At 36.7% G+C, this 25,163-nt stretch overlaps 2 protein-coding genes across 14 annotated transcripts in view; both read right to left on the reverse strand.

Annotated features, from left to right (window-relative positions):
• KIFAP3 (kinesin associated protein 3) overlaps positions 1-25,109 on the reverse strand; it is a 174,705-nt gene extending 149,596 nt beyond the window's left edge. The window contains exons 1-2 of one of the 2 annotated variants that reach the window (XM_019821595.3): positions 24,985-25,109; positions 23,371-23,490 (exon numbers count right to left, since the gene is read on the reverse strand). In XM_019821595.3, the coding sequence (XP_019677154.1) occupies positions 23,371-23,450 (80 nt within the window). In that variant the 5' untranslated portion in view covers positions 23,451-23,490; positions 24,985-25,109. Of the gene's footprint in view, positions 1-12,680; positions 12,945-23,370; positions 23,491-24,984 lie in introns of those variants that run through there. The other variant, XM_011290890.4, reaches the window with a different exon arrangement.
• SELP (selectin P) overlaps positions 1-25,163 on the reverse strand; it is a 1,134,746-nt gene that overhangs the window by 405,118 nt on the left and 704,465 nt on the right. The window lies entirely within an intron of this gene.

Genomic DNA, 25,163 nt, shown 5'->3' on the forward strand with positions numbered 1-25,163 from the left:
CACAGAATGACACGAAATTATCTAAACCACAATATTTATTATCTATCACTTTACATAAATATGTACACTGCACCATTAGTACCTAATCTTCAAAACACACTCAAATTACATAACAAAAAAACATTAAGAGGTTATGTTTTACAGTCCTGCATCTTCAAATTATAATGTCATTAGTAGTTTCCATAGAACGTTTCTATATACCTCATCCCCCAAGCTTCTAAAGTTATACAATGAATCTTTAGTTACAGTAAACCAATGACAAATTAATCACTACTTGTCACTTGGCCACATTAGAAGGTGATAAAACAAGTGATATTAGAAGAGATTAAGCAACGAGAACAAGAAAAATTTCTCACTATAGTCAAAGTTGGCTAGTAGGATATTTTAGCCTGACAAGAAGGAACAGAAATATGACAATATCTTAGATTAAAATTCCAATGATTAGACACTCAATGCTCTTTCTTTAGTTAGAAATTAATGCCCTATTATGCATATTCTCAATGTAGGTTTTAAAATGATCTTTTCATCAGAATTATTTATGAAATATGGAATCTGTACTGGGACCATGACTAAAAGTCAAGTATAGAGATAGGATAGGAAATCAAATACAATGCTGGAGTCTAGGTAGATCAGCAACTACACTGACAGTAAGATGTACAGAACAAAGCTTGTGAGGGATTAAAGCAGCTAGAAACCAGGCAGGCTGGTAAAAATAATTAGGAAATTAGATATACACACATATATTAAACAGGATGGCATAGACTCCAAAAGGCAGGATAAATAGGTACAAGCTGAGGCTAGCAATCAAAAACTAAAGGAATCACAGGAATCAAAAGAACTAAGAAGAGTTAAAAAAAAAAATGAAAGAAAAAAGAAAAAAAAGTTGTACTATAGCAATCACTACAGAAAGCATCTTAATTATAGAACAAACTAGTTCCGTGCTTCCTCTTAAGATGGAGAGCAATCCCAGTTGTGAATTTCCTATACAGAAGGGGGTAACCACTGTATCCAATTCAATGAAGACAATTATAAGGATAAAACACTAATGCAATCCTAAGAGTAGTCTCCTACCACCACTTGCACAGCCGGTCTTCTATAGGTAAAGAAAAGTGTAATTGTCTTCTGGTCTGATATCATGCATTTCTCAAAGAAATCAAATTGATCAAAGAATCTCACCACTCCGTTCTTGTTTTTATTTTTGTTTGCTTTTTTGTGTGCATGTGTGTTTTTGAAAAGTATGTTCATTACATTTTTTAATAGCTTCTTTATCACTAAAGCAAGTTATGTTTTTATAGGAAAAGTAGAACACAGGAATTGCAAAGAAAAACATAAACTCAAAAACCTGGAAGAAACCAATTGTTACAATTTTAGCACATATACATTCAGGTATTTTTTTAATTCATGTATAAGTAATAGAGTGGCAGCTCTAGAAGTTCTTTATAGGAGAGGCTTAATTAAGGGTAGCAATTTGGTAGGGTTGAAACTACACTGAATAGCACTTTACATAAGGGTAATACAAGTTATTAATTGCTTATATAACCTGGGGGCTGATGGAAATTATGGATAAACCCCTTGCTTGTTCTCCTTGGCATCGTGGCTGAATATATAAGATATGTATATTAAAACTAATCCCTCATTATACTGTTTAGTAACACATTTAAAACTTACTATGGGTGCCTGGGTGGCTCAGTTGGTTAAGCATCTGACTCTGGATTTGGGCTCAGGTCCTGATCCCACATTTCATAAGACTGAGCCCCACCTCAGGCTCTGCAATGACAGCGTGGAATCTGCTTGGGATTCTGTCTCTGTCTCCCTCTCTGCCCCTCCCCCACTCTAATGCATGCATTCGCACTCCCTCTGTCAAAATAAATAAATATTAAAAAAAGAAGAAAACCTGTACAAAGAATAAAGTCACCAAGAAAAAAAGAGAGAGGACTCAAATAAAGTCATAAACAAAAGAACAAACATTTACAACTGATCACACAGAAATACAAAGGATCACAAGAAACTTAGCAATTAATTATACACCAACAAATGTAACAACATAGAAGAAATGGGTAAAATCCTAAAAACCAAGATCAAATCATAAAAAAGATCAAATCATAAAAAAACAGAAAATATGAACAGACCAATTACTAGTAAGCCACTGAATCAGTAATCAAAAATGTCCCAATAAACAAAAGTCTACACTCAACTGCTTCACTGGTTAATGCTACCAAATATTCAAAGAATTAATGACAATCATTCTCAAACTCTTCCAAAAAACAGAACAGGAGGGAATACTTACAAACTCATTTTATGAGGTCAGCATTACCTTTACACCAAAACCAGACAAGAACACCAAAAAAAAAAAAAAAAAAAAAAAAAAAAAAAAAATTACAGGCTAATACCCAAAAGGAATGACACAAATCTTCACAAAATACTAGCAAACCAACTCAAGTTTACATTAAAAGCATCACACATCATGATCAAGTGGGATTTATTTGAGGGATGCAAGGATGGTTCAATAAATGGAAATCAATCAATACACTACATTAACAAAAAGAAGTAAAAAGTCATACGATTATCTCAACAGATGCATAAAACATTTGACAATGTTCAATATCCATTTATGATAAAAACTGCCAACAAAATGAATATACAGGGAATGTACCACAACACAATAAAGGCCATATATAATAAATACACAGCTAACATCATACTCGACAGTGAAAAACTAAAAGCTTTTCCTCAAAGACCAGGAACAAGGCAAGGATGCCCACTCTTACCACTTCTATTCAACACAGTATTAGAAGCCCTAGCCAGAGTAATTTGTCAAGAAAAAGAAATAACAGGCATCCAAATCAGAAAGCAAGAAGTAAAACTGCCACTATTTGTGGATGACATGATATTATTATAGAGAAAACTCTAAAGACCCCACACACAAAAAAACTGGAGCTAATAAACTGAAGAAAATTGCAGGTTAAAAAAAACCAACATTAAAAATCAGTTGCATTTCCATACACTAATAATGAACTATCTTAAGAGAAATTAAGAAAATATTCCCATTTACAATTACATCAAAAAGAATAAAATATCTAGAAATAAATTTAACCAAGAAGGTCTTTAACCAAGACCTATACCCTGAAAACTATAAGATATTGATGAAAGAAAGTGAACACAAATAAATGAAAAGATAGTCCAAGTTTATAGACTGAAAGAATTAATACCAATAAAATGTCCATATCACCCAAAGCAATCTACAAATTCAAGGCAACCCCTATCAAAATCCCAATGGCCTTTTTTCACAGAAATTGAACAAACAATCTTAAAATTTGTATGGAGCCACAAAAGACCCTGAATAGAGCAATCTTGAGAAAGAACAACAAAGCTAGAGGCCTCACATTTTCTGGTGTCAAAATATATTACAAAGTTACAGTAATCAAAACAGTATGGTATTTGCATAAAAAAAGACACATATATCAATAGAATACATAGCCCAGAAATAAACTGACACATATATGGCCAATTAATTCACAATAAAGGAGCCAAGAATACACAATAGGGAAGGACAGTCTCTTCAATAAATGGCATTTAGAAAACTGGACAGCTACATGAAAAAGAATGAAACTGGACCATTATCTTACACTATATACAAAAATTAATTCAAAATGGATTAAGAGTTGAACATAAGACCTAAAACTATAAAACTCCTAGAAGAAAATAAGGACAGTAAGCTTCTCACCATAGATCTTGGCAAGTTTTTTTTGACACCAAAAGCAAAGGCAATAAAAACAAAAATAAATAAGTGGGCCTAAGTCAAACTAAATATCTTCTTCCCAGCAAAAGAAAAAAAATAAAAATACAACTTATTAAGTGGGAGAATATATTTGCAATAATATGTCTGAGAATGGGTTAATACCTAAAATATACAAAGACATCACAGAGCTCAATAGAAAAAAAAGAAAAAAAAAAAAAGAAAGAAAAAGGAAAAAATACCAATCTGGTTAAAAAATCAGCAGAGGATGTGACTAGGCATTTTTTTTCTAAGAAGACATACAGATGGCCAACAGGTACATGAAAAGATGCTCAATATCTCTACTCATAAATGAAATGCAAATCAAAACCACAATAAGGTATCACCTCATACCTGTTAAAATGGCTATTATCAAAAACACAAGAAATAGACAGTGTTGGCAAGAATGTGGAGAAAAGGGAACCCTACTACACTGTTGATGAGAATGTAAATTAATGCAGCCACTATGGAAAATCGTATAGAGGTTTTTCAAAAAACTGAACACAGACCTACCATATGACCCAGCAAACCCATTTCTGAGTGTTTATCCAAAGGAACTAATTCTAAGAGATATATAGTACACACCCCCATGTTCACTGCAGTATTATTTATAACAGCCAATACAAAGAAGCAACCCAAGTGTCCATCATAAAGAAAATGTGGTGTATGTACGTGTATATGTGGAAAATCTTGCCATTTGTGACAACATGGATAGACCTTGAGAGCATCATGCTATACGAAATAAGTCAGAGAGAGACAAATTCTTTATGATCTCATTTGTATATGGAATCTAAGAACAAAACAAACCCAAACTCACAGATACACAGAACATATTGGTAGTTGCCAAAGGCAGGGGGTGGCAGCTGGGAAAACAGGTGAAGGTGGTCAAAGGCACAAATTTCCAGTGATAAAATAAATAAGTCCTGGGCACCTGGGTGACTCAGTCAGTTAAGCATCTAACTACTGATTTCAGCTCAGGTCATGATCTCTTTCTCTCCTCCTCTGCCCTTCTCCCCCATTTCTGAACTCTCTCTAAGATAAGATAAGGCCCAGGGATATAACGTACAGCATGGTGACAATAGTTAATAACAAGGTATTGTACACTTGAAAATTGCTAATAGACTAAATCTTAAAAGTTCTCATCACAAGGAAAAAAAAAACATTATTACTATGTGGTAATGGGTGTTAACTAGACTTATTGTGGTGACAATTTCACAAGTGTATTGTGATATGCACCTGAGACTAATATAATGTTATGTCTATTACAGCTCAATAAAAGATTTCAAATCAATAACTTGATTTTACACCTTATGGAACCAGAAAAAGAATAAACTAAACCACATGCTTGTAGAAGGTAGGAAATCATAAAGACAGAGAGATTAAACAAATACAGAATACATATGCAAAATAAAAAAAATCAAAAGTTGCTTCTTTGAAAAATTCACAAAATTGGCAAACCTTTAGTTAAGAAAAAAAAAGAGTGAAATTACTACAATTGGAAATTAAAATGGGATACTATTGACCTTACAGAGATAAAAAGAATACTATAAACTATTGTAAGCCAACAAATTAGATAATCTAGATGAAATGGACAAATTCCTAGAAATAAACAAACAACATAAAGTCAAAAGAAAGAGAAGTTCTGAAAAGACCTATATAGTAAATAAAGAAATTCAATCAGTCATCAAAAACTTCCAAACAAAGAGAAGTCCAGGATCAGATGACTTCACTGGTGATTTCTACCACAGATCCAAAGAAAAATTAACACCAATCCTTCTTAAATGCCTCTGAAAAACAGACCTCATTCTATGAGGTCAGCATTACTCTGTTACCAAAGTGAGACAAACATACCACAAAAAATAGAATATCTCTTATAAATATCTTATATAAAGAGATGGAAATCAATATCCTTCATGAATATAGATGCAAAAGTCCTCAAAATACTAACAAACACTATGCAGCAGCATATTAAAAGATTACAAGCCAAAACCAAGTAGGTTCTATTCTAGGAATGCAAAGAAGTTATACATATGAAAAACAATATAATACACCACATTAATAAGATGAAGGAAAAATGTACATGATTATTCCAATTGATGCAGAAAAAGCATTTGACAAAACCTAACACCCTTTCAAATAAAAGCATTCAATAAATTAGGAATACAAGAAAAGGGCATATATGAAAAACCTACAGCTAATAATATACTCAATAGTAAAAGAATAAAAGCTTTCCTTTAAGAATAGGAATAAGTATGCCTACTTTCATCCACTTTTTTTTTTAAGTTTATTTATTTATTTTGAGAGTGAAAGAGAGCATAAGCAGTGAAGGGGCAGAGAGAGAGAGACAGAGAATCCCAAGCAGGCTCTGTACATGGGGCTTGATCTCACAAACCGGGAGATCATGACCTGAGCCAAAATCAAGAGTCCGACACTCAACTGATTGAACCACCCAGGGGCCCTGCTGTCATCCATTTCTATTCAACACACTACTGGAAGTTCAAGCCAGAGCATTGACATATAGAAAAGAAATAAAAGCATCCATACTGGAAAAGAAGTAATACTATATCTGTAGATGACATGAGCTCATATGTTGAGAACTGCTAATCACAGTAAATTTGGCAAATTTGCAGATCACACTACAAACACACAAAAAAATCAGTTGCATTTCTATATACTAGTAATGAAAATGCCAAAAGGAAGTTAAAAAAAACAATTCCACTTACAATCAAAAGGAATAAAATACTAACAAATTTAAGCAGAGAGGTGTAGCACTTAGTGAAACTACAAAACATTGCTGAAAGAAATTAATAAGAATTAAATGGACAGATATCCCTTGTTCACAGATTGATAACTTAATAGTGTTAAGATGGCAATACTTCCCAAAGTGATCTACAGATTTAATACAATCCCTATCAAAATCCCAAAAGCCTCTTTTAGGGATCCTAAAATTCATATGGAAACACAAGGGACCCTGAGTAGCCAAAACAATCCCAAAAAAGAAGAAAGGTGTAAGACATACTTTACAATTTCAAAATACACTACAAAGCTACAATAATCAAAACAGTGAAGTAGTAGCATAAAAACATACAGATCAATGGAGGAGAATGGAGTCCAGAAATAAACCCCTACATCTACCATAAATGGATTTTCAACAAAGGCAGCAAGACCTTTCACTGGGGAAAGAATGATCTCTTTAACAAATGGTGCCAGGACAACTGGATATCCACATGTAAAAGAATGAAATTGGGGGCGCCTGGGTGGCACAGTCGGTTAAGCGTCCGACTTCAGCCAGGTCACGATCTCACGGTCAGTGAGTTCGAGCCCCGCGTCAGGCTCTGGGCTGATGGCTCGGAGCCTGGAGCCTGTTTCCAATTCTGTGTCTCCCTCTCACTCTGCCCCTCCCCCGTTCATGCTCTGTCTCTCTCTGTCCCAAAAATAAATAAACGTTAAAAAAAAAAAATTTTTTTTAAAAAGAATGAAATTGGACCCTTACTTTATATCACACTATTAACTCAAGATGGATTGAAAACAAATTTGAAAGCTGAAACTACAAAACCCTTAGAAAACATAGAGGCAAATATTCATGACTTTGGACTTGGCAATGTTTTTTTAAAATTAATTTTTAAATTTTAATTCCAGTATAGCTAACATACAGTGTTATATTAGTTTCAGGTGTATGATATAGTGATTCAATAATTCTAGACATTACTCAGCACTCTTCTATAAGTATACTCTTTAATTCCCATTACCTATTTCACCTACCTCCCCTCTGGTAACCATCAGTTTGTTCTCTATATTTAAGTGTTTTTCTCAATTTGTTTCTTTTCCTTTGTCATTTGTTTTGTTTCTTAAATTCCACATATGAGAGAAATCATATTGTATTTGTCTTTCTCTGACTTATTTCACTTAGCATTATATTCTCTAGATCCATTAGTGATGTTGCAAATGGCAAGATTTTATTCTTTATGGTGGCATATTTTATTACAGATATACCTATATAATAATATTCTATATATATACACACACATATGCAATATATCTAAATACATATACCGCCTCTCCTTTATTCATTCATCTGTCAGTGGACACTGGGGCTGCTTCTATAATTTGGCTATTATAAATAATGTCGTGATAAACATAGGGTGCATCTATCTCTTTGAATTAGAGTTTTTGTATTTTTTGGATAAACACCTAATAGTGCAATTACTGGATCTTAGGGTAGTTCTATTCCTAACTTTTTGAGGGACCTCATACTGTCTTCCACAGTGGCTAAACCAGTTTGCATTCCCAACAAAAGTGCACAAGGGTTGCTTTTTTTCCACATCCTCACCAACACCTGTTGTTTCCTGTGATTTTGATTTCAGCCATTCTAAAAGGTGTGAGATGATAGCTTATTGTGGTTTTGATTTGCATTTCCCTGATGATGAGTGATGAGCATCTTTTCATGTGTCTGTTGCCCATTTGTATATCTTCTTTGGAGAAATGTCTGTTCATGTCTTCTTTATATATTTTGGATACTAACCCTTTATCGGATATGTTGTTTGTAATTATGTTCTGCCACTCAGTATGTTGTCTTTAAGCTTTGTTGATTGTTTGCTTTGCTATGCTTTTTATTTTGCTACATGCAAAAGAATGAAACTGGACCACTCTCTGACACCATACACAAATGTAAATTCAAAATGGACTAAGGAATTAAATGTGAGATATGAAACCATAAAAATCCTAGAGTTAATTACGTGGTATAAAGGGTCCAATTTCATTCTTTTATGTGTAGATATCCAGTAATTTCTCTGACATTAGCCTTAGCAACATCTTTCTAGATGTCTCCTGAGGCAAGGGAAAGAAAGAAAAAATAAACTATTAGGCAATGGTTTCCAAAATAATGGTAGCAAAAGCAAGTAAAGAAAAAATTAAACTGGACTCCATCAAAATTAAAAACTTTTGCATAAGGAAGGACACTATGATGATAATGCAAAAACAATCACAGAGTAGGGCAAAATATTTGTAAATCATTTATCTGGTAAGAGTCTAGTATCTAGAATGTATAAAGAACTCATTTCCCCAAAGAAGATAAAGGCCAAGAAGCATATGAAAAGATACTTGATGTCACTAGAAACTAAGGAAATGCAAATAAAACCACAGATAGTACTTCCCATCCACTGAATGGCCAGAGTGTAAATAAATAAATAAATAAATAAATAAATAAATAAATAACAACTGTTGGTGATGTCGAAAATTCGAACTCTCATACACTGCTGATGGGAATGTAAATGGTGCAGCCACTCTGAAAAAGTTTGGTGGTTCTTCAATAAGTTAAATACACAATTAGTACGTGACCCAGAAACTGGGTACATAACCAGAGAGTGAAAAAAGGTATTCAAAGTAAAACTAGTACAGGAATGTCCAAAGCAGTTTTACTCACAGTAGCCAATAGATGGAAACAATCTAAATGTCTATCAATAGATGAATGAATAATCTACATGTGCTATATCCACACAATGAACTACCATTCAGCTATTAAATGGAATGAATTGCTGCTGAATGCTAAAATGTGGATGAATGTTGAAAACATACTGTATAAAAAAAGGGCTTTAGGGACACCTGGGTGGCTCAGTCGGTTGGGCGTCTGACTTCGGCTCAGGTCATGATCTCACAGTTCGTGAGTTCAAGCCCCATGTCGGGCTCCATGCTGACGGCTCAGAGCCTGGAGCCTGCTCCAGATTCTGTGTTTCTCTCTCTCTGCCCCCTCCCTGCTCATGCTCTGTCTCCCTCTCTCAGAAATAAACATTAAAAAAAAAAAAAAAAAAAAAAGAGCTTTACATGAAGGCCATCCACTGATTTTGCTTATGTACTTATAGCACTCACCATAAATACAATAGTTACTTCTGATTATATATTAATAAGTCTGTATTCCTCACTACGTTATAGGCACATAAAGGCAGAGAAAGTATATGTCATTCATCCAATACTTTTTATCACTTGACTAAGTGACTTTTACATGGTAGAATTTCAAGTAACTATTGAAGGAATGAATAAATGTCATTTACTCTTAAAATCCTTCAATGGTTCTCCACTGCTTTTACAAGTCGCAACTCTTTACTATGGTTTATAAGTCCAGTATGATTTGGCCCATTTTTCTTTGTAACCTCATTTTTACTTCATTTAATAACTATTTAGTGAGTACTTCTGATCCAGGAATTGTGCTGTGTGCTGAGGATACAATGAGAAGTAAGATATATAGCTCCTTAGCCTTCTGAAGCTTACAGACCAGCAGGAAAGACAAACAATAATAATATGGTAATAAGAGTAAGTAAAGACAAGGTATTATGTATCATGAGAACCTAGCAGGTATATCTGACCTGAATTGTGGACTGCGGGATGAAAAAAGGGCAGCTCAGGAAAGGCTTTCTGGAAAAAGTGACGTTTAAGCAAAAACAGGAAAAATGAAGAGCGAGCTGGGTGAAGAATGGGGCAAGTTCCAGACAACAGGAAGGGCATTTGGAACCTTACACCAAAACACAGGAATCTAAAAGAAGTTATTTCTGTAAGGCTCAAGTATGAAATTACTGGGGGTGGGAGGGAGGCAGAGAGAGAGCTGAAAAGGTAGGTGCTCTAACTCTAAAAGCAATGGAGGGGTGCTTGGCTTGCTCAATGGGAAGAGCACATGACTCTTGATCTCAGTGTCATGAGTTCGAGGCCCACGTTGAGAATAGAGATTATTTAAATAAACTTTCAAAAAAGTAAAAAGCAATGGAAAGCCATCAGAGGGTTTTAAGAGAAAGCAAAAAAATCACAAATAATCGTCTATTTTTGTGTATATCTGATTGAGGACATAAAATTTGTCTATTTAATCATTTCTCCACTGACCAGAACTATGCTAGGCATATACCAGGTATTTTGTAAGACTTCATTAAGTTTTACTGAATCAAAACAAAAAATCAAACTGTATTTGATTCTATAATCTACTACACATTTAAAGAAAGACTAGAAATTCCTCATGAAACCATGGAAATCGACTAATTAAAATTCGACTGAATCAACGAGAATGAAACTATGTTGCTGTACTGTTAGAAACAAAATGTGAAGGTAAAAATATTACAAAAGGAATACATAAATGTAATCATTATCAAAGAACCAATAATTAAAATGGAAGGTTCTGCCAGACATCATAAACCATCAGGCCTGTATGATTGTACGTCAGCTGCATATTTCTAATCTGAATGCGGGCAACGCCACCTTTTAATTTACTTATATTGTCAAAATTAGGCAGAACTGAAAAGTGTGTATTTCAACCTTTGCAAGTTCTAATCTTATTTTACTTCAAGCATTATAGTGACTTGTTTGGTTTTATTTTTTGAACTGTAGATAACACGGCTTTTAAAAGAATAGATTGGGAATTATGCCTAAGGGTCCATACGGGTACAAGAATCTAATAAAAACTATATTTTGGCACAGTGTATTACACGAAAACAAACTGCTGGTATAATAGTAGCTCTTCACCTAGAACAATCTTGAATCTGAAGTTGAAAGAGAAAGAATTTGCTACTTTCTTCTGTCACGAAATGTTCAATCAAGGTATTTTACAAGATCAACGTAGGCAAAATTCAGTGAGGAAATAAATACTGACTATATACTAGCTATGATTATATATTACTACAAAAATTTACTGATAAAGTCTTGTTATTTGACAGTTTCAGATATATTCATATACAATGAGAAAGGCAGGCAATATATGCCTCAGTCCTGCAAAGACCGTGCAGTCGGTTGTAGGATTTTACAATTGTTTGAATCCCTTTTAAGAACTGATTAAAGTTTAGAAGATCTTCCTCTGATGATTAAGGCCATCCCAGGCCAGGATAAATATATTCAGTAAAAGCATATTATGACTTGAAATAACGCCACCACATTACATGGCATGTTTTATCTTTTAAAAGTATTTTCATATTTGGTCCACATAGTTCTCATAAGGTAATATTTGCCCCATATTTAAATAAGGAAACTGTGTCCAAAAAAAAAAAATAATAATACATGTGACTCCCCCTGTGTATTTTACCCTGTCACTAACAGTGACTTAACTAATGGAGAAAAAATGGAGAGTCCTACTTAAGATCGTTTTCTATTGGATCACTGCTAACTCTTGGTCCAATGACAGGTATCCTTTTTCATCAGGGATGATCTTATCTTTGACAGGAGTCAAATAAATAATCCCCAAAGATACAATTTTCTTTAAAGGGTAATTGATACTACAGATATTGTTAAACTAAAGAAATTACGGCCTGCTGCAGGACAAGCTCCTGAACAAACCTCTTGATAATTATGAATCTCCTACAAAAAGTATACTATATACATGGCAGTCAAATGGATGAAATGATTGAGGAAAGCAGAAACAGGCTGGAAGGAACCATCTCAGCCCAGCCTCCCATAAAGTAAAAGCCACTTCTCTCTTCTTCATCGCTTCAAAACCCGATGGCAGTGAAGCCCAAACAGGAGACAGAGAGCAGAGGCACCAGAAGACTTCATTCTCAGGCTCCCAAGGGATTTATTCTACTAGGGAAAAATGGGGAGTCCAAGTCGGGGTGGGGGGTCAGGAAGACGCGGTTTACACAGCCCTTCGCCCTCTCCCGAGACGGATGTGGCAAGGAAACCACCTGCAATGCTGTCAGGGTCCCGCCGAGCCAGGTAAGAGGCTGGGGAGCCTCGCACCCCCGAAGGGCCCTTTCCTCTTTTGCCCAGTGCTCCTTTTCCCTTTCCTTTCCGTGACTCCCCTCCGCCTTACCCCCGGCTTCCACCTCTCCTTTAAGATCCTAGTTTTGCCCACTGTCACCTCAAAGCCAACCCAAGGACCTCTAAGAATATCTTCAGGGCCTCGCAAGGAAGGTGGGACCGAGCCTCGGGGAGTGGTCACCTTTTGAGGTATCTGGCGTCCTCCCCTTGCATGGCGGCGGCGACGGTGGCGTGGGGAGGATGGGGGTATCTGAGAAAGCCGGCGGAGCTATTTCCGGGGACGGTGGCCCAAGTATCCCCACACCCAAAGGCGATGACAGTCCCGAGGCCTGCAAGGCGGGGCGGCGGTGGCGGCGCTGCGGTTACCACGGTGAGGCCGCCGGCTCCTCCCACAGCTCCTAGGCCCCAAAACACTGGAGGGACCCAGACCCGCCCAGAGCCGCCTCCGCCAGCCCCGCCTCAAGGCGCATGCGTCCGCTCCGATGCGCCCGTGTGCGCAGGCTCAGTATGAGGCGCTGGCCCCTGGGACTAATCTGACGCACCCAGGAGCAGAGCGTGAAGGTTTCTGCGGCAGATTTCTGTGGGTGTGGTTCAGGAATGGCTCCCTGATCGTCGCCCCCTTGAGGATGGAAATTGGAAGAGTCATCCCAGTAGGCCTACTCGAAATTTCAGGTCCTAGCTTCAAACAAGAGAAAGGGAATCCATTAACCTTTTCATTTGTGAATGCAATAGAGCAGCTCAGCCCCCCGCTGATAACCTGTAAAGTGAGGTTTGCGTTTGGAGGCATTGTGGAAAAGGAAGTGCACTGATTGCGCTGAGAAGCTCTATAATTTGTGGAGATGAGCTGACCTTCATATAAAATGAATACAATTAATATCACCTTTGATTCATTGCAAATCTGTGACTTCCACTTTGGTATTCTGAATCTAGAATGCACCACCCCCCACCACGCGGCCCAACAAACACGCACACGCAAAAGAGCTCCTGAAATGCCAGCTTCTGCTCTAATTATCCAAAGGTACTTTCGGAATTGTTTCCCCTGAGGCAGGCACCTGTTGGCAATGCAGGCCACAGGGAAGAAGAGCTGTTTTTGAACCTTAGCAAGTAAATGTCCCCTGCTTTCAGTTCTACGCCCATAGGCTCAGCGATCACATCTATGCAAATGACTTACGTTCATTTATTCAGCAAATGTTAATTAAGGGTAAGCTTTGTGCCAAACACCAAACCAGGGTCTAGGGTTACAAAGAAGACACCAGCACTTCCTTTCCTCACCTGTGATCTTGTCACTTACTCTCTTCTAGTTCTGTATTTTCTATCACCTTGGACCATGTCTACACAGTTGTCTCGTTGCTTTTCTCAAATGCAGTTAGTTGATACAGTACAGTGCATAGAATGTTAAATACAAGGACACAGTCCATACCTGCCAAGAGACATTATTTTTATTTGTCTACACATTCACACCAGCTACACTATTTCTGCCAGTGTTGTAGTCATTCTCTTAGTCCTCCAGAGAAGAATACTTGGAGATAATTTTGACATCCTCCTCTGGATCATGTGCTCTTATTTAACTATTAAAAAATTCTATCCTTTTTTTTCTTCAAGATACTCCTGCAATCCAGCTTTTCTTCTCCATTCTCACTTCCATTCATCTATCTACTTCATACCCAGAACTGCACTTCTTTTCTAACAGGGCTTCCTATCTTCTGGTTTATTTCCTAAATATTCATTCTGGAAAATGATATGAAATTTTACAAATCATCATTTATGTCTAGATTACCTTAAAACCCTCACAATACCTAAAATTGCCAGATCACAATAGCCATTAAAATGCATGGATAATATAACAAGCATTCTTGCAACGTTAGCTTCTTGAGAGCAAAGATGATTTTTGCTGTGTTAACCTCTGTATCCTTAGAACAGCACCTGGCCCATAGTTGGCAATATATAAATAGTTACAGCTGGAAAAAAAAATGCATATCGGAGCTTGGAAAAACAACAAGAATCTAAACAAAATGCCCAGAGGACAGAAAGGAAGATAGAGTTGAAAATAAGATAAACCGAAACTGGGACTGAACTAGGGAGCTATTAGTCTGTAACAGGAAAAGTATAAGATGAGCCCGGGCATTTTATGCTTGCAGGAAAGAAATACTTAAAGACTGGGGCGCCTGGGTGGCTCAGTCGGTTAAGCGTCCGACTTCAGCTCAGGTCACGATCTCGCGGTCCGTGAGTTCAAGCCCGGCGTTGGGCTCTGGGCTGATGGCTCAGAGCCTGGAGCCTGCTTCCAATTCTGTGTCTCCTTCTCTCTCTGCCCCTCCCCCGTTCATGCTCTGTCTCTCTCTGTCCCAAAAATAAATAAACGTTTAAAAAAAAATAAAAAAAAAAAAAGAAATACTCAAAAGACTAATGGGATTGTGTCCAAAAGACACTGGTCAACTTTGGGGTAATTTATACCAAAAGGAATAATAACTGTGGTTGATTTAACACATTAATAAGAATCCAGGCGTCTATGATATTATGCAATGATTGATAGAAAAACAGAAAAAATTTCATTTCATCGAAGGCAACAACTACCTCAAATCCTTACTCTGAAAATTGGAAATTAAAGGGAAGAATTAAGCATTTGATTCACTTCTTCCCTAATCCAGAAAAAAAAAAAAACCACCTATAATTTACCTCCCCTTGGTAGGCAAAATCTCTCTATATAAAATGCCACTAATAACAGAGAACAGTAATTGTAAATGGTTACTATTTTGCAAGCCCCAACAAATGATGGATTCACCTATACCTCATTGATTTATTACAAAATAATTTGAAATGTGGCAAAGTTTCACAAAACAGTTTACCTGATAATTCCAAAGAGGAAAAAAATGTTACTTTACATGGAGAGATCTGTCAGCATCATAAACAAATAAGCAGATAGCATCATTAATAGTGGCAGTACCTGATAGTATATGCAATAAAAACACAATAAATCATCCATTAAGTATTCTTGCCAAAAATTAATCTTAATCTAACCAAACTGTTAGATCTCATATCCAGTAATAAATAATGAATATGATCCTGAAAAACAGAGAATATACTTAATTGGATATCAAGATATATTATAAGAAAATAATAATGACAAACATAGGAATAGAACCCCAGGGGAACGAAACAGAGAACCAGACTTATGCACATATGTAAATTTTAAGTATGAAACAAGTCAATTCTCAGATCATTATGGAAAAAATGTATTGTCAATAAATAATTTCGAAACAATTTGTTATGTATATATAACAAATTAAATTGGATATCTACCTCATACCACATGCAAAAACTGATTCCACATTAAGGGCACGACGGGGGGGGGGGGGGGGGGGCGGGGTTCAGTCGGTTCTTTAAGCATCTGACTTCGGCTTACGTCAGGATCTCACAACTCATGAGTTTGAGCCCCATATTGGGCTCTGTGGTCTCCTCACAAAGCCTGCTTCGAATTCTCTGTCTGCCTCTCTCTCTGCCGGTCGCGTGCACTCTCTCTCAAAAATAAACATTAAAAAACAAATTCCACATCCAATAAACCCTTAAATGTAAAAATCAAAACTTTAAAAACATTCAGAAGCAAATGTAAATTATTTTTTGACCTTCAGTTAAAGACATATTTTTTAAACAAGATACAGAAAACACTAAAATTGATAAATTCACTGCATTAAAATGAGTAACTTATGATTATCAACAAGACACCACAGAGCAAGCGAAAAGATAAACCAAAAAAAAAATGATACACCTAATTTGCATCACATAAAAACTAACACAGGATTAAATTAAGACTATTTGAAGATCCCTTATGAATAAAAAAGTAAAAGATAGACAACCTGGTGGGGAACAATGGAGAAAGAAGATAAAGAGGAGATAGAAATAGCAAGAAAGAAACTAAACAAAGCAAGAAGAGTGCTCAACCTCAATGGTAGCTAGGAAGATGCCAGTTAAAGCCAGAATCAAAAATTAAGAAGTCTGAATGAATACACCAAGTGCTGGTGAAAGTGTGAAGCTGGAAATTGTTTACTAAATATTTCAGGGGTGAGTACGTTGGGATTACCACTTGAGAATGAAATGTGTTGCATTGTTTTGTAAAGTTAAACAGGCATATACCCTAAATCGCTACAATTCTGCTCCTAGTTACATAGCTCAGAAAATTCTAGCACGTATGCACAATAAGGCTTGTTCTAGACTTATCAGAGCAGTATTGTGAATAATAGAAAAAGAAAAACCGAAAGAGAGCTCCAAAGTAATTTGGCAGGAGAATGGATGAATACATCTGAATTATTTGTATACAATACAAATTGTATATTATACGGTATTAAGCAGCAGAGAAAGTTTATGAACTAGAACTACACAAACCACGTGGATGAATATTAGAAACATTTTACTGAATGAAAAGAGCAAATTGCAGGTTACATACAGTATAACTTTTTAAATTTTTTCAGTATAACTTATATACAATAAAATGGATTCTTTTTGGTGTGCAGTTCTATGCGTTTTGATTAAGTGCATAAGTCATGTAACCACTACACAATCAAAATATAACACAATTCTATCATCCTTTCAAGTTCCTTTGTGTTCCTTAGGGTTCATCCTATTCCCCAACCCCAGATTCTGGTAAGTACTGATCTGTTTTCTGTTCCTACAACGTTTCCTTTTCCAGAATGTCATCTAGATATAATCGTATGTGATGTAGCCTTTTAAGCCTGATTTCTGTCACTCAGATAATACATTTGGGAGTCATCCATGTTGTGTTTCAGAAATTTATTCCTATTTGATTGTTAGGTAATATGTTACTTATGAATGTACTGCACTTTATTCATTTACTACTTTTGGGTTCTTTCTAACTTTTGGTGACTATGAATAAAAACACTATAAACATTTACATACAGGTTTTTGTGGGAGCTAAAGTTTTCTTTTCTCTTGTACAAACACCAAAGAATAAGACTGCTCAGTTTATGGCAAATATATGAATAACTCTACAAAATTGGCAAACTGTTTTCCAAAGTGGCTGGGCCATTTTGCATTCCCACCAATGATGGAGGTGTTCAGATTGACCCACATTCTCACCAGCACTTGGTTTTGTCAGGGTTTTTTGTTTGTTTGTTTACTGTAATCATCCTACCAGGTGTGTAGCCATTTGATTGAAGTTGTATTTCCATGGTGATAAATGGTATGAGCATCTTTCCATGTTCTTATTTACCATTTGTGTACCATGTTTGAAGTCTCTGTTCAAATACTTTGTTCATTTTTATGGTTTTGCTACATTGGTCAAACTGATCAGGGATAGCAACAGACAGAGATGTAGAGAAATTATTCATTTATGAGATGAAAGGCCATAGTTGAGATTTTACAGGTATATATAAAAATGATAAGGAAACACTGTACATAAGTTTACACCGACAAATTCAACAACTTCAAATGGGCAAATATCTTGAAAGACACTTATTATAGACAAGAAGAAATAGAAAATGGTAACCCTATACTGTTAAAAATTTTGTAAATCTGAGTCTAGTTAACACATAATGTTATGTTAGTTTCAGGTGTATAACAGTGATTCTTCATGTCTGTAAGTTATGCTATCCTCACAAGTGTAGCTGCCATGTGTCACCATATAATGCTGTTACAATACAATATTATTTATTTGAATCTTTTTTTTTTCTTAGCTAAAGTTTTATCTATTTTGCTTATCTTTTCAAAAATCAGCTCATGGTTTTGTTGATTTAAAAAAATGTTTTTTTAATGTTTATTTCTGGGAGAGGGAGCAAGAGAGACAGAACATGAGCAGGGGAGGGGCAGAGAGAGAGGGAGACACAGAATCAGAAACAGACTCCAGGCTCTGAGCTGTCAGCACAGAGTCCGATGTGGGGCTTGAACCCACGGACAGCGAGATCATGACATGCCGAAATCAGGCACTTAATTGCTGAATCGACTGAACCACCCAGGTGCCCCTTTGTTGATTTTTTTTCTATTGTTTTATCTAGTCTTTATTTCTGCTTTGATCTTTGTTATTTTTTTTTCTTCTGTTCTCCTGTTTCTGGTTACTTGAGGTATAAGGTTAGGTTGTTTATTTGAGATTTTTCTTTTTTCCTGAAGTAGGCATTTATGAATATAAATTTCATTCTTAGTACTGCTTTTGCTGTATCCCATTCATTTTGGTATATTGTGTTTCTGTTTTCATTCGTTTCAAGATATTTTTTGATTTCCCTTTTGATTTCTTATTTGACCCATTAAGCTGTTCAGGACTGTGTTAATTTCCACATGTTTGTGAATTTTCCAGCTTTCCTTCTGCTATTGATTTTTAATTTCATTACACTGTGAAGATACTAGATATGATTTCAGTCTTCTTAAGTTTATTAAGACTTGTTTTTTGACCTAACATGTGATCTATCCTGTGATCTATCATTCCTGGAGAATGAGACACGTGCACTTGAGAAGAATGTGTTCTCTGCTGTTGTCAGATGGGATGTTCTCTATGTATCTGTTAGGCCCATTTGGTCTATAGTGTTGTCCAAGTCTACTGTTTTCCTATTAATTTCGTCTGGATTTTCTATCCATTATTGAAAGTGGGGTACTGATATTTCCTACTATTATTGTATTGCTATTTCTCCTTTCAGTTCTGTCAATATTTGCTTTCTATATTTAGGTGCTGTCATATTGGGTGCATATATATTTATAATTATATATTTTCCTGGTTGTCAGCAGGGCTCTATTCCTTTATGGAGGCTCTAGAGGAGAATCCATTTCTTTGTCTTTTTCAGCTTTTAGAGGCCATCCACATTCCTTTACTCATGGCCTCTGTTCTCCATCTTCAAAGCCAGCAACAGTGACCAAGTCCTTTTCAAACTACCATCTTGCTAGTCCGCCTTCTGTCATCACATCTCTCTTTCTTTCTTCTTCTTCTTCTTTTTTTTACATTTATTTATTTTTGAGAGACAGAGAGACAGAGCACAAGTGGGGAGGGGCAGAGAGAGAAGGAGACAGACTCCGAAGCAGGCTCTAGTCTCTGAGCCATCAGCACAGAGCCTGATGTGGGGCCTGAACTCACAAACCATGAGATCATGACCCAAGCCGAAGTCGGACACCTAAATAAGCCACCCAGGCGCCCCTGTCATCACATCTTTCTAAGACCACTGCCAGGAAGGGTTTCCCTAAAGAATTTTAAGGATTGTGTGGGCCCATCCAGATAATCCAGAATAGTCTATCTTAAAAAAGTCCTTAACATTAGTCATATCTGCCAAGTCCCTTTTGCATATAAGGTAATATATTTACAGGTTCCAGGGATTAGGATGCGGGCATTTTGGGGGGAGGACGAGAGCATTATCTTGCCTACCAAAACACCCACTATACTGGTTAATTTAAAACATCAGACAATACCAAATGTTGGCAAGAATATGGAGCAGTTAGAGTTCTACATTGCTTGTGAGGATGCAAAATGGCACAACCATTTGGGAAAACAATTTAGCAACCTCTTCAACAGTAAGCATACATCTACCACATGACCCAGTAATTCCACTTCTAGATATTTACCCAAGAGAAATGAAAACATATGTCTACAGAAATGGGTGTCCACGAATGTTCATGGCTGTTTGCATAATAATACAAACTGGAAACAACCCAAATGTCCATCAATATGTCGATTGATACAAATGGTGGGATATTCACATTATGCATATTACTCAGCATTAAAAAAAAACCTAATTGCTGATATACACAGCAACATGAATAAATCTAAAAACATTATGGGGGTGCCTGGGTGGCTCAGTCAGTTAAGCATCCAACTTCAGCTCAGGTCATGATCTCATGGTTTGTGGGTTCAAGCCCCATGTCGGGCTCTGTGCTGATAGCTTAGAGCCTGGAGCATGTTTCAGACCCTGCCTCTCTCTCTCTCTCTCTCTCCCTCCCTCTCTCCCTCCTTCTCTTTCCCCCTCTCCCACTCATGCTCCGTCTCTCTCTGTCTCTAAAAAAATGAATAAATGTTAAAAAAAAATTTAAACATTATGATAAAAGAAACAGATGGTTTGATTCTGGCAAAGAAGCAAAAAGCAAACCGAGGGCAAAGCACAAGCTAACACCCTGCACCCACCCCACCCCCAGGTGGGGGTGACATGATATGGGTGACATTTCTCAAAGAAAAGAGAAAAACAAATGGTTAACTAACAGAGATCATAGTCATTCAGGACAGGAGTCTCCATCAGTTTACAACTGTCTTAATGATTAGCAAGAAAAATGCAATCTCCAGAAACCTATAGATTCAATTTCCTGGACTCTAAAGTCCCTTGCCTCCATAGGAAAGAAAAGCTTATATAATCAGTCACTCTTCACAACCCCAGTGCAGCTTTTTCTGCCTATGGGCCCTGTCTCCATACTATAATAAAAACACCCTTTTGCACTGAAAATGTCTCAAGAATTCTTTCTTGGCTGTTGGCTCCCAAACCCCACTTCAAACCACATCAATATCATGAATGAGAAATTCTTCAATATATATATATATTAAAAAAAAAAGGCAGATAAGTGATTGCTTGTGCCAGGCATAGAGGACAGACAGACTGAATCAGGATGGGAAACATTTGGGTTATTTATACACTTGTCAAAACCCATCAAACTGTAGACTTAAAATGCCTTTCCTTTACTGGATATCAATTATTCCTCAATTTGGTTGTTTTAAAGGGTATAACAAACAAGGAAATTGGAAATTCATATTTAGATATAACATAATTAAATTACATAATTACAAAGATAAAAAGAAGATGCCATCACTGTTTTTAAATATATATATATATATATATATATATATATATATTAATTTAACCTTTCCCTCTTATTGCAACCCAGTGGATTATACATTTTTTGAGTGAAGAAACCAATCCCATTCAGCATGTGGACACTGTGGTGATGGTTAAGAGCCTGAATTTGGAGTCAGAACTGGGTTAGAATATCTGATCCACCATTTATTTACTCTTTGACCGTGGGCAAGCTAAACATTATAAGCTACAATTCTCTCATCTATAAAATAAGAATGGTAATAGTTTATGTATCTCAGAGTTAATTATGATGTTAAATGAAGTAGCATATATAAATTTATAACAGAGTGATTATGGTAATGTTAATGATTGTTATTAGGTAAACTAGGGGTTCAAAAACCGTATGTTAATCATGTGACTCTGAACACTTAAGCTGTGTCTTCTTCATTTAGAAAAATTGGGATAAATACCCAAAATGTAGAAGATTAGGGTGAGTAGGGATGCCTGGGTGGCTCAGTCAGTTGAGCATCTGACTCTTGATTTCGGCCCAGGTCATGATCTCAGGGTCATGGGATAGAGCTCCGTATTGCTTAAGATTCCGTCTCTCTCTCTCTCTGTCTCTCTCCCTCCCTCTGCCCCTTGCCCCCACTCATGCTCCCTCTAAGAAAAAAAAAAAAAGATTGGGTGAGTACAAAATGAGTTAATCTTGTAGACCATACAATTATATGAAAATCATTATTTCAGCTTCATCTTTAAATTGGTCAACTGCATTTTTAATACTGTAGCAGCAGTGAGGTGTTTCAAAGTATTGAAGAAAGTGATTGCTACTTCTTGAATCTTATAATTTAACATAGAAGAGAAGGAGAATACAAAGGTACATAAAGCTCTCTATAACAGAACCATTTAAATGCAAATAACCCCAGTAATAAACCTGCATTCCAAGGATGGTTCCTGGAAGGCTTCGGAGCTATAACAGTCAGGCTGCCTTGCTTTGGAAGGGCTTCTTGTTACTGTCACAGTTTGCCCCAACAAGCAAAACTTCCTCCTGGAAGCTTTTCCTGAACTCCAGACTTAGTAAAGTGACTTCTTTGTTCTCCTACTGCATTTACTGTATATGAAGGGCATAATTTGTTTATGCTTCTATCTTTTCTAATAAGAGTGCTTAAAAAGGTATAAAATCATGGATTTCCAATTACATTTCTAATCATAGTGCTTGGCACATAGTCACAACTAATAAATGATAACTGCTACTGTATCAGATATAATTACAGCCTTCAAGGAGCCTGTAATCACCAGGTACGTAATCACCAGTTTACTTGTATGTAAACAAATAAATGCTGAGCATATTAATGCTTGTCATAATGGCAGCATGAAACAAGTAGAATGTTGGCATAAAGGAGGGAATAACCCACTCATCATGGTGGATAGAGTTAGGGTGAGGCTCACAAAGGATGAAAAAAAATTTTAGCAGAGAGCATAATTGGGAAGGAGAAGGCAATAGTACATATAAAGACACAAAAGCTTGAAACATCAAGGGATGTTTTACTAACTGCAAATAGTTTGAGGTGTTTAGAGAATTAAGTTTGAGTAAGAGCAGTAAAAATAACTTTGAAAAAGCCAGCAGGGACAAGATGATGTAAGAGAATCATCTGGTGTAAGAGAATATGATATTTGGATATTTTCTGCAGGCATGGGGAGCCACAAAACTGTTTTTATTTTTAATATTTTTATTTATTTTTGAGAGACAGCAAGAGACAGAACATGAGTGGGAGAGGGGCAGAGAGGGAGGGAGATACAGAATCTGAAGCAGGCTCTAGGCTCTGAGCTGTCAGCACAGAGCCCAACGTGAGGCTTGAACTCACGAACCATGAGATCATCACCTGAGCTGAAGTCAGACGCTTAACCGACTGAGCCACCTAGGCTGCCCGAAACTATTTTATTATAGGAAAGTCATGTTGAAATTGATTGCTTTTGGCAATACTAATTGTTCTATATTTTACCACACAGCCACATAGGGCAGAGGTGAAGGAATTACATTTTTATTCTCCAAATATGATGCTTTTAAATTTCCTGATATGCTTCAAGAGTCCATAGAAAATCCTTTCTTACCTTGTGACTGCCTTTGGGATATCATCAAACGGCCATGGTGGTCCAAAGAGTCCACATCCACTGGCTATTAATGCAGCCATCTTCTCACTTTTCAAATTAATTTGAGCTCACAATGCACATCTTAGAGCAAAGAAGATTTCAATTAAAAAGGACCCTTTAAAATACATCCTCTTCTTAAGAGTGGTAACCTCTGTTTCCAACTGGTGTGACATCAGACAATAACTATGACATCATTGGGTTGCTCCAAGGGCGAGGGCAAGGAAGCCGGTGACCCACTAGGACAATAAATAATGACACTCTGTGCTTTTCTCCTTCCTCAGGTTCTCTTACAGCCTGAACCATACTTTGAGAAAATAGTTGTGTGGTATGTCAAGCTGGCGATTCTTAAAGACATGCAGTCAAATGAATACCGGGCACAGTGTAAGCGGAAGATGTGCGCATTTAGTCGTACGTGATTCGTTCGCGTACAAAACCCCAGTGTTTGTGAATTTGCATATGTGAATGTATACATACATGTTCAATTGGAGGTTTCCTGCAAGAAAGCATAGCTGTTGTAAGCATAGCTGTTGTTATGCTTTCGGAAAAATGCACATGGCATGGTGAGGAAGAAGATCTGAATATATTCATCCAGATTAGCTGCATTTATTAATTTAACCAAAATTTGTGAGAAGGCATTGCTTTAGACTTAAGTATGCAAAAATGAAGAGACGTAGTTCCTGACTTGAAGAATTGTACTAAATCTGGTAGGTGGATACACATAGGGTGAATAAATGAAATTCAAATACATTCTGTGGTAGAGCTATTATGTACCTCTGTAGAAATCAAGACGACTATGGAATCATTAATCAGGCATTTAATGCCGCTTCCAAACAAGGCATTTAAGAATTGAGGCTATAGGGGCGCCTGGGTGGTTCAGTCGGTTAAGCGTCTGACTTCGGCTCAGGTCACGATCTCGCGATCCATGAGTTCGAGCCCCATGTCGGGCTCTGTGCTGACTGTTCAGAGCCTGGAGCCTGTTTCAGATTCTATGTCTCCCTCTCTCTCTGACCCTCCCCCATTCATGCTCTGTCTCTCTCTGTCTCAAAAATAAATAAATGTTTAAAAAAAATTAAAAAAAAAAAGAATTGAGGCTATAAAGTGAGTGAAATATAGACCTTACCCTAAAGGAGGAGTTCAAAGTCTATGAATAGGCAATCAGAGAACAAGTAATTGGTGTCTCAGCCATATTTCCCACACACCTACACCCCAAGTCAAGTTTTAATTGGTTTTGTTTTCTTTTTCTGGATCCTGTTGTTTCAAACCATCTTACCCATTAATTTTGTTCTTAGAAGTAGATGACACACCATCTCTTTTCAACTTATTGCTTCAATTCATAATCTCTCACAGTGAAACAAGTTCTGTGCGAGTTGTAGATATTAAGTGCATCCAATCTCTCATTCCGTACACATTTGTTTAGTGCATATTATGTGTTCCAGGCACTATTCGAGTTAAAGTAGAAGTCCCAACAGGGTAAATTCAGGCAATGGCTATATTAGCAACCAGATGTTTCCTCCGAAGTCTTAGTAGCAGAAAACGTATAGAGCTGTAAAGTGTATGACAACTACCACCACATACCTCTGCTGAAATGAGTTGAAAGCTATTTGGTCCCCAAGGAGTGCTCTCTCTTCCTCACCTCTTTAAGAAAGGTATTGCCGTAACATAAATGTGACATACCCTCCGGGTCATTAAGAACAGAACCAGAACTGCCAGTTCATTCCAAGTCAGTTCCTAGCAACAACGAGTTAGCAATAATA

The sequence above is a fragment of the Felis catus genome, chromosome F1 (assembly GCF_018350175.1).
Source record: "Felis catus isolate Fca126 chromosome F1, F.catus_Fca126_mat1.0, whole genome shotgun sequence".
In the NCBI taxonomy this organism is placed as follows: domain Eukaryota; kingdom Metazoa; phylum Chordata; class Mammalia; order Carnivora; family Felidae; genus Felis; species Felis catus.